We start from the raw sequence: 13,428 nt of genomic DNA, 5'->3' as shown, positions 1-13,428 counted from the left end.
AACACACTGACGTACACACACTGACACACTGACGTACACACAATAACACACTGATGTACACACACTAACACACTGATGTACACACACTAACACACTGACGTACACACACTGATACAATAACACACTGACGTACACACACTGACACACTAACACACTGACGTACACACAGATACAATAACACACAAACGTACACACACACACAATAACACAATGACGTACACACACTAACACACAATAACACACTGACGTACACACACTGATACACTGACGTACACACACTAATACAATAACACACTGACGTACACACACTGATACAATAACACACTGACGTACACACACTAACACACAATAACACAATGACGTACACACACTAACACACAATAACACACTGACGTACACACACTGATACACTGACGTACACACACTGATACAATAACACACTGACGTACACACACTGATACAATAACACACTGACGTACACACACTGATACATTGACGTACACACACTGATACAATAACACACTGACGTACACACACTGATACAATAACACACTGACGTACACACACTGACACACTGATGTACACACACTGATACAATAACACACTGACGTACACACACTAACACACACGAACACACTGATGTACACACACTAACACACAGACGTACACACACTGACACACTAACACAATAACACACTGACGTACACACACTGACACAATAACACACTGACATACACACACTGACACAATAACACACTGACGTACACACGCTGACACACTGACACACTGACACACTGACGTACACACACTGACACACACACACTGATGTACACACACTGATACAATAACACACTGACGTACACACACTGATACAATAACACACTGACGTACATACACTAACACACTGATACACTGACGTACACACACTGATACAATAACACACTGACGTACACACACTAACACACTGATACACTGACGTACACACACTGATACAATAACACACTGACGTACACACATTGACACACTGACACACTGACGTACACACACTGATACAATAACACACTGACGTACACACACTGATACAATAACACACTGACGTACACACACTGACACACTGACGTACACACACTAACACACTGATGTACACACACTAACACACTGATGTACACACACTAACACACTGACGTACACACACTGATACAATAACACACTGACGTACACACACTGACACACTAACACACTGACGTACACACAGATACAATAACACACAAACGTACACACACACACAATAACACAATGACGTACACACACTAACACACAATAACACACTGACGTACACACACTGATACACTGACGTACACACACTAATACAATAACACACTGACGTACACACACTGATACAATAACACACTGACGTACACACACTAACACACAATAACACAATGACGTACACACACTAACACACAATAACACACTGACGTACACACACTGATACACTGACGTACACACACTGATACAATAACACACTGACGTACACACACTGATACAATAACACACTGACGTACACACACTGATACATTGACGTACACACACTGATACAATAACACACTGACGTACACACACTGATACAATAACACACTGACGTACACACACTGACACACTGATGTACACACACTGATACAATAACACACTGACGTACACACACTAACACACACGAACACACTGATGTACACACACTAACACACAGACGTACACACACTGACACACTAACACAATAACACACTGACGTACACACACTGACACAATAACACACTGACATACACACACTGACACAATAACACACTGACGTACACACGCTGACACACTGACACACTGACACACTGACGTACACACACTGACACACACACACTGATGTACACACACTGATACAATAACACACTGACGTACACACGCTGACACACTGACATACACACACTGATGTACACACACTGACACAATAACACACTGACGTACACACACTGACACACACACACTGATGTACACACACTGATACAATAACACACTGACGTACACACGCTGACACACTGACATACACACACTGATGTACACACACTGATACAATAACACACTGACGTACACACACTGACACACTGATGTACACACACTGACACAATAAAACACTGACGTACACACGCTGACACACTGACACAATAACACACTGACGTACACACACTGACACTAACACACTGATGTACACACACTGACACAATAACACACTGACGAACACACACTGACACACTCATGTACACACACTGATACAATAACACACTGACGTACACACGCTGACACACTGACATACACACACTGATGTACACACACTGATACAATAACACACTGACGTACACACACTGACACACTGACATACACACACTGATGTACACACACTGATACAATAACACACTGACGTACACACACTGACACACTGATGTACACACACTGACACAATAACACACTGACGTACACACGCTGACACACTGACACAATAACACACTGACGTACACACACTGACACTAACACACTGATGTACACACACTGACACAATAACACACTGACGAACACACACTGACACACTCATGTACACACACTGACAATAACACACTGACGTACACACGCTGACACAGTAACACACTGAAGTACACACACTGACAAAATAACACACTGACGTACACACACTGACACAGTAACACACTGACGTACACAGTAACACACTGACGTACACAATAACACACTGATGTACACACACTGACACAATAACACACTGACATACACACACATACAATAACACACTGACGTACACACACTGACAATAACACACTGACACAATAACGTACACTCACTGACACAATAACACACTGATGTACACACACTGACACACTGACACACTGAAGTACACACACTGACACACTAACACACTGACACAATAACGTACACTCACTGACACAATAACACACTGATGTACACACACTGACACACTGACGGACACACACTGACGTACACACACATACAATAACACACTGACGTACACACACATACAATAACACACTGACGTACACACACTGACGTACACACACTGACGTACACACACTAACACACTGAAGTACACACACTAACACACTGACGTACACACACTAACACACTGAAGTACACACACTGACATACACTCACTGACATACACACACTAACACACTGAAGTACACACACTGACACACTAACACACTGACGTACACACACTGACGTACACACACTGACGTACACACACTGACGTACACACACATACAATAACACACTGATGTACACTCACTGATGTACACACACTGACGTACACACACTAACACACTGAAATACACACACTGACACACTAACACACTGACGTACACACACTGACGTACACACACTGACACACTAACACACTGACGTACACACACTAACACACTGAAGTACACACACTGACATACACTCACTAACGTACACACACTAACACACTGAAGTACACACACTGACACACTAACACACTGACGTACACACACTGACGTACACACACTGACGTACACACACATACAATAACACACTGATGTACACTCACTGACGTACACACACTGACGTACACACACTAACACACTGAAGTACACACACTGACACACTAACACACTGACGTACACACACTAACACACTGAAGTACACACACTGACACACTAACACACTGATGTACACTCACTGACGTACACACACTAACACACTGATGTACACTCACTGACGTACACACACATACAATAACACACTGATGTACACTCACTGACGTACACACACTGACATACACACACTAACACACTGAAGTACACACACTGACACACTAACACACTGACGTACACACACTAACACACTGAAGTACACACACTGACATACACTCACTAACGTACACACACTAACACACTGAAGTACACACACTGACACACTAACACACTGACGTACACACACTGACGTACACACACTGACGTACACACACTGACGTACACACACATACAATAACACACTGATGTACACTCACTGACGTACACACACTGACGTACACACACTAACACACTGAAATACACACACTGACACACTAACACACTGACGTACACACACTGACGTACACACACTGACGTACACACACTAACACACTGACGTACACACACTAACACACTGACGTACACACACTAACACACTGAAGTACACACACTGACACACTAACACACTGATGTACACTCACTGACGTACACTCACTGACGTACACACACTAACACACTGAAGTACACACACTGATACAATAACACACTGACGTACACACACGAACACACTGATGTACACACACTAACACACAGACGTACACACACTGACACACTAACACAATAACACACTGACGTACACACACTGATACAATAACACACTGACGTACACACACTAACACACAGACGTACACACACTGACACACTAACACAATAACACACTGACGTACACACACTGACACAATAACACACTGACGTACACACACTGACACACTGACGTACACACACTGACACACTGACGTACACACACTGACACAATAACACACTGACGTACACACACTGACACTAACACACACAAATACTAACACACACACTGACACTAACACACTGACACTAACACACTGACACTAACACACTGACACACAAATACTAACACACTGATACTGACACACACACACTGACACTAACACACTGATACTAACACACACACACTGACACTAACACACTGATACTAACACACACTGACACTAACACACACAAATACTAACACACACACTGACACTAACACACAAATACTAACACACTGATACTGACACACACACACTGACACTAACACACTGATACTGACACTAACACACTGATACTGACACACACACACTGACACTAACACACTGATACTGACACACACACACTGACACTAACACACTGATACTGACACACTGATACTGACACACACACTGACACTAACACACACTGACACTAACACACAAATGCTAACACACTGATACTGACACACACACTGACACTAACACACACTGACACTAACACACAAATGCTAACACACTGATACTGACACACACACACTGACACTAACACACTGATACTGACACACACACTGACACTGACACACAAATACTGACACACTGATACTGACACACACACACTGACACTAACACACAAATACTGACACACAAATACTGACACACACACTGACACTAACACACAAATACTGACACACACACACTGACACTAACACACAAATACTGACACACACACTGACACTAACACACAAATACTGACACACAAATACTGACACACACACTGACACTAACACACAAATACTGACACACACACACTGACACTAACACACAAATACTGACACACACACTGACACTAACACACAAATACTGACACACACTGACACTAACACACTGAAGTACACACACTGACACACTAACACACTGACGTACACACACTAACACACTGAAGTACACACACTGACATACACTCACTAACGTACACACACTAACACACTGAAGTACACACACTGACACACTAACACACTGACGTACACACACTGACGTACACACACTGACGTACACACACTGACGTACACACACATACAATAACACACTGATGTACACTCACTGACGTACACACACTGACGTACACACACTAACACACTGAAATACACACACTGACACACTAACACACTGACGTACACACACTGACGTACACACACTGACGTACACACACTAACACACTGACGTACACACACTAACACACTGACGTACACACACTAACACACTGAAGTACACACACTGACACACTAACACACTGATGTACACTCACTGACGTACACTCACTGACGTACACACACTAACACACTGAAGTACACACACTGATACAATAACACACTGACGTACACACACGAACACACTGATGTACACACACTAACACACAGACGTACACACACTGACACACTAACACAATAACACACTGACGTACACACACTGATACAATAACACACTGACGTACACACACTAACACACAGACGTACACACACTGACACACTAACACAATAACACACTGACGTACACACACTGACACAATAACACACTGACGTACACACACTGACACACTGACGTACACACACTGACACACTGACGTACACACACTGACACAATAACACACTGACGTACACACACTGACACTAACACACACAAATACTAACACACACACTGACACTAACACACTGACACTAACACACTGACACTAACACACTGACACACAAATACTAACACACTGATACTGACACACACACACTGACACTAACACACTGATACTAACACACACACACTGACACTAACACACTGATACTAACACACACTGACACTAACACACACAAATACTAACACACACACTGACACTAACACACAAATACTAACACACTGATACTGACACACACACACTGACACTAACACACTGATACTGACACTAACACACTGATACTGACACACACACACTGACACTAACACACTGATACTGACACACACACACTGACACTAACACACTGATACTGACACACTGATACTGACACACACACTGACACTAACACACACTGACACTAACACACAAATGCTAACACACTGATACTGACACACACACTGACACTAACACACACTGACACTAACACACAAATGCTAACACACTGATACTGACACACACACACTGACACTAACACACTGATACTGACACACACACTGACACTGACACACAAATACTGACACACTGATACTGACACACACACACTGACACTAACACACAAATACTGACACACAAATACTGACACACACACTGACACTAACACACAAATACTGACACACACACACTGACACTAACACACAAATACTGACACACACACTGACACTAACACACAAATACTGACACACAAATACTGACACACACACTGACACTAACACACAAATACTGACACACACACACTGACACTAACACACAAATACTGACACACACACTGACACTAACACACAAATACTGACACACACTGACACTAACACACTGATACTGACACACACAAATACTGACACACACACACTGACACTAACACACTGATACTGACACACACAAATACTGACACACACACACTGACACTAACACACACATACTAACACACTAACACTAGCTGAGTGTATGACGTCAGTAGTAAACAGTAAACTACACTACACTGATGTTTTCACTTGTGAAATTAAATTAAAACTGAAATAAAAAATTAATAAATTAGAAATTAAAGTAAATTCCTGTTCCTGTCTCTGACACACACACACACACACACACACACACACACACACACTGCGGCCATCACTTCCTAACGACAGAAAGGCACACGCTAGCTTTAGCCACATGGCTAGTCCGTTAGCTTAGCCCGTTAGCATGCTAGCGAGTGAATGTGACACACACACAGAGAGAGAGAGAGAGAGCAGGGTGCTGTAGTGAGTGTAAGATGGAGGTGTAGATGGAGGTGTAGTTGGAGGTGGACTGCGCTACCTTTCTGCAGCAGCTTCAGCTCTCCGTTCTCCTTCTTCAGCGCGGCACTGACACCGCCGCCGCCGCCGCTGCTGCTCTCCAGCCTGGGCTTCCTCTTCTCCTTTTCCCGCTCCTTGTCGTGGTCTCGCTTCTGCTTCGGCTTTTTGGGCTTGGGCGGCGGGGTGAGGAAGGCTCCGTGCGGCAGCACTCTGTGCAGGCCGGGCTGGTGGTGGAGGAGCTGAGCGGGGCTGCTCGGCTTGACAGAGGCGGGAGAGACGCTCCATGTTGTCGCGCTGCCATAACTCTGCTTCTCCTCTCCTCCTCCTCCTCCGCCGCCTTCGCCATTCACTTTCTTCGGCTTCAGGCTCTTCTCTTCGCTTCGAACTTTTTTAGGAGGTGGAGGCTGGTGGTCCCGGGAAGACTGCGCTCGGTTTTCGGACGAGGGCTTCGCCTCCTTGGGCTTGGAGAGCGGGGTCTTCGTCGCTGAGCTAAAGTGAATGAGGCTCATTGGCTCCGCCATCTTAGGGCTTTTCTCTATTTACTCTCAGTCTACTGCCGCTGCGTGTGAGAGCGCGGGGGGCGGGGCTTAGCGGCTACTGTCCTGCTGGGTGGGCGGGCCATTCGCCGTCGTCAGACCGGTAGTGGGCGGAGCCACAAGACACGTCATTACTCGTTCAGGCGGGAAAAGGCAGTGCAGTGGACAGCAGAAAGCTGCTATACTGAGTCTAGTTACTCTTACCGAGGCTAGTTACTCTTACCGAGGCTAGTCACTCACACCGAGGCTAGTCACTCTTACCGAGACTAGTCACTCACACTGAGACTAGTCACACACACCGAGACTAGTCACACACACCGAGACTAGTCACTCACACTGAGGCTAGTCACTCACACTGAAACTAGTCACTCTTACTGAGACTAGTCACTTACACCGAGACTAGTCACACACACCGAGACTAGTCACTCACACTGAGACTAGTCACACACACCGAGACTAGTCACTCACACTGAGGCTAGTCACTCACACTGAAACTAGTCACTCTTACTGAGACTAGTCACTTACACTGAGACTAGTCACACACACCGAGACTAGTCACTCACACCGAGACTAGTCACACACACCGAGACTAGTCACTCACACCGAGGCTAGTCACTCACACTGAAACTAGTCACTCTTACTGAGACTAGTCACTTACACCGAGACTAGTCACACACACCGAGACTAGTCACTCACACCGAGACTGGTCACTCACACCGAGACTGGTCACTCTTACTGAGACTAGTCACTTACACTGAGACTAGTCACACACACTGAGACTAGTCACTCACACTGAGACTAGTCACTCACACCGAGACTGGTCACTCACACCGAGACTGGTCACTCTTACTGAGACTAGTCACTTACACTGAGACTAGTCACTTACACTGAGACTAGTCACTCACACTGAGACTAGTTACTCTTACCGAGACTAGTCACTCTTACCGAGACTAGTTACTCTTACTGAGACTACTCACTCATACTGAGACTAGTTACACACACCGAGACTAGTTACACACACCGAGACTAGTCACTCATACTGAGACTAGTTACTCACACTGAGACTAGTCACACACACCGAGACTAGTTGCGCACACCGAGACTAGTTACTTACACTGAGACTAGTCACACACACCGAGACTAGTTGCACACACCGAGACTAGTTACTTACACTGAGACTAGTTACACACACAGAGACTAGTTACTCACACCGAGACTAGTTGCACACACCGAGACTAGTTACACACACTGAGACTAGTTACACACACCAAGACTAGTCACTCATACTGAGACTAGTTACTCACACTGAGACTAGTCACACACACCGAGACTAGTCACTCATACTGAGACTAGTTACTCACACTGAGACTAGTTAGAGGTTAGAGCCGTTTTATTAACATCTGGGGCTCTTACTGACACCTCACTCAGGGGCCCCACTTCCCAGTGGAGATTATTTAGCCTGGTGTTAGCGAGAGTGATGGTGTTGCTAGTTAGCGTAGCTGTTGTGGCTATTTTTCTCTCAGTTAATGATATTCAGGAAAACCCTCATCCCTCAATCAGATATCGAAAAACATCAATACATAAAAATATATTAACCATAAACACATATTAAACACCAGCAGCATCTACATAACTGCTACCATATCTGCCTCAGAGGAAGTCTGAGGTAAAGTCCAGTGAGTCAGCGACTCAGTTATCTGCTGGTTAGCCGCTCAGACACAGTTATCACCTGCCGCATGCTGTTTCGGGTCACGCTGTCCGTCAAGGCCGACCCAAAGAGCTCAGAACTGTATCCCCTCTTACATTCACACCAGTACCTCCACGTCCTCTCACATTCCCCGGGGTATTTGACGCCTCAGTAACGCTACATCAACGCTTCACTGACTCAACACGGGGACGCTCCCGGATCAGCGCTAGCCCCACTCACACTAATCATATTATTTTATACGCAAGAACGAACAGGATTAATACTTTATTATCTTGGATGAGTCTACAGGTACTGTTGTCATAGTAACGAGCTAGCTACTTACCGTGTCGTAGCCTAACACCTCTTACTCTAGGTACTAGCTAGCTACTTCAATTTCAGTATATTTCAGTTACGTCGACATGTGGAAGTTATGTAAACCATGCTTCCAATGTCACGAATATGTATATATTTTAGAGATATGTCTCACTTTAACCTACTAAGATCAAAATTCACACCCTACAATTGAAAAAGACACTTTTCATAACAGCCCAGTCAACACTAGCGTAACGCTGGCCCAGTGTTGGCAGAGAAGCACTTTTCATAAGAACCTGGGCCAACTGGTTCATGTGAAGGAAAATATGAGCAGGACGCTTAAATGCTACACTGTGTACACAATGCTACGTGTGTGTGTGTGTGTGTGTGCTGGAGATGAGTCAGTCATGACAGGTTCACTGTAACACTCCCAAGCCCTAATAATGCACTAATACACTTGTTGAAAATAAATTAAAGTAAATAACGCTTAATATTTGGTTGCTTGCAATAACTGCATCAAGCCGGGTTTGTAGCAGCAGCTTCTTTCAGTTGTTTCTCCCTTCAGTCTCCTCTTCAGGAGGTGAAATGCTGCTCAGTTGGGTTAAGGTCTGCTGATGGACTTGGCCAGTCTAAAACCTTCCACTTTTCCCCTGATGAAGTCGTTTGTTGTGTTGCAGTGTGTTTTGGGTCGTTGTCTTGCTGCATGATGAAGTTCCTCCCAATTAGATTGGATGCATTTCTCTGTAAATTGGCAGACAGAATGTTTCTGTAGGTTTCTGACTTCATTCTGCTGCTACCATCATGAGCTCCATCATCAGTAAAGATGAGTGAGTCTGTTCCAGAAGCAGCCATGCAAGCCCAAGCCATGACACTACCTCCACCGGGCTTCACCCATGAGCTCATATGGTTTGTATCATGAGCAGATCCTTTCTTTCTCCACACTTTGGCCTTTCCTTTACTTTGGTAGGGGTTCATCTTGGTTCCAGAACTTTTGTGGATCATCTCTGTATTTCTCTGTGAATTCCAGTCAGACCTTCTGATTCTTACTGCTGATGAGTGATTTGCGTCTTGTGGTATTTCTGCTCTCATAGTCTTGAACGGTGGATTGTGATACCTTCACCCTGCCCTGTGGAGGTTGTTGGTGATGTCACTGACTGTTGGTTTTGGGTTTTTCTTCACAGCTCTCACAATGTTCCTGTCATCAACTGCTGCTGTTCCCTGGCCGACTTGTTCCATGTATGAATTGTATTATTTTTAACAATAATAAAACAAATGTTGTGAAAATGATACCTCACAAATAGGTGGACATATTAAAAGTTCTTTTCTAAAAGGACCCACATATATGTAGCTCCAATAATAAATCTAATCATGGCATTTCTTTAGTGCAGGATCACTATATTAATATTGAAAGCCTGAGATAAAAAGCTTAAAACTTTATAATAATATAATTACACCCTCTGTTCTTGGCTGAACATTAAGTGAAGTCCTACCTTCTGTCACAGCTAACTAGCAAGTCAAACTCACAATCTCCTCTTTTGTTTAATTATTATTATTATTATTATTTTATAAATGAATATTAGAAATATTGCTCTGACTATGAGAAATGGATTTTATATTCTGAAATGTTACTGCGAGTCGCGTTCAATCAGGCCACATTTAAGAGAAGAATGTACTTTTTGTTATCCTGACATGCTGCAGATTTACAAATCCATCTTCCTCCTTTAAACAAACCAGCGTTGTCTCAAATCACACACTTATGTGCTACTCTAGACTCTTATTGAGTACTAACACTAATCCCTAATTACTAACACTAATCCCTTTTCCTATTACAGCTAGTGTTGGAATTTTACAAACCTCTCGTGTGGCCATAATTTTGCGTACCAGCCTAGATTAGATTGTCTAGATTAGTAAATATTTTTGAATGTGAGGTTTTTGGTTTGAGACACACAGTAGCTCAAGACATCAGCGGAAGGTTTTAAAGAGAGACAGAGCTCATCAGTGTGTTTAATATTTTACAGCTCGACTGGGAAACCAGTATATATGTTACTGACATAATAAAATGCTCAAATGTTACACTAAACTGTAGGCCTGGAATTTAAAAAGAAACATAGCCATTTGGTTTCATTAGCTTAAAACGTTTGGGAACTTGGGCACTTACTGTTTATCAAAGGGCTTCATATATATAGTGAGATTTCTTAGAAATGTCTTCTTGAAAAATATCCACTGATATTCAGAATGAAACGTAAGAAAAACACGTTGCGCTATACATCCTAATAACGTCAGTTTTGCCAATGAATTTGTTCACATTCTGATAATAAGTTCACGTAGTGTACGTGACATGAATGACATGCGTTGATCAGTCAGGATCTCCTTCAGGATCCCTCAGGATGTCGTGTTGCGTAGTCCATTGTCCTGTACTGAGTCAGGCTCGTAAGGGTGTTTTCAGAGCATTATTCTGGCACTCAGCATGTGGAGGGCGAGTCTGGGGGATCTTGGAATGTTAAATTTACAAAAATTAAGTACATCAACTCCTTGGAAGGAAATATATTTTGATAATGTGTTCAAAATTTAATAGAAGACAAAATACAAATGAAGATCTCATTCACACCCTGAGACTGTAATGAATCTAACACTATACAGACAGGCTAACTGTCTGAGAATGACCACACACACACACACACACACACACACACTCTTTACACTGTGATGTTATGTCCCTTTGCTGTCTGTTTCATTTACAGAAGGTGTGCGACAGGCCAGGCTACAGTTCTTTCTCCCAAATCTCCCTGAAGGTCAATCCAGGCCTGATATATAGACATGCAAAGAATATGTTATTTATTTACTTATATTTCATTTGTTAAAAAAATATTCTGAAAAGTTTATGCTCTTCAAAAATCACCTTGATATAACAAGCAATATAACAGCATAACTGCATACTTAAGTACAAGTGAGTACTTTATTAAAAATGCTTAAAAAATAATTTCATAAAAATACACAGATGTAAACACTTTGAGAGTCTAGTATGAGGTTTTACTGATGTATCATACATTATATATATTATATGTCTGTAAATATAGATGCAAAGACTTTTATTCCGGTGTTTCCAGCTTCTGTATAAACTAATTTTAAACTGATTAACTAAAGACTAGTGGTTTGTTTATGCCAAACTACTTGAAACAGAGCTTGCATGGATGCATACAGTAGTGATGGCAAAATAAAGCTTTCTGAAGCACTCACCTTTCCTT

General features: G+C 43.0%; 1 protein-coding gene across 1 annotated transcript in view; it reads right to left on the bottom strand.

Moving 5' to 3' along the window:
• The window catches only part of LOC113544590 (lysine-specific demethylase RSBN1L), a 44,763-nt gene extending 36,532 nt beyond the window's left edge, over positions 1-8,231 (bottom strand). The window contains exon 1 of the mRNA XM_026943477.3: positions 7,671-8,231. Coding sequence (XP_026799278.3) covers positions 7,671-8,169 — 499 coding nt within the window. The 5' untranslated portion in view covers positions 8,170-8,231. The remainder of the gene's footprint in view (positions 1-7,670) is intronic.
• Between the last annotated feature and the right edge of the window lie 5,197 nt (positions 8,232-13,428).

This window comes from Pangasianodon hypophthalmus, chromosome 18 (assembly GCF_027358585.1).
Source record: "Pangasianodon hypophthalmus isolate fPanHyp1 chromosome 18, fPanHyp1.pri, whole genome shotgun sequence".
NCBI classification, from domain to species: Eukaryota; Metazoa; Chordata; class Actinopteri; order Siluriformes; family Pangasiidae; genus Pangasianodon; species Pangasianodon hypophthalmus.
The sequence above is the reverse complement of the archived record's forward strand: the minus strand, read 5'-3'. Positions and strand labels throughout refer to the sequence as shown.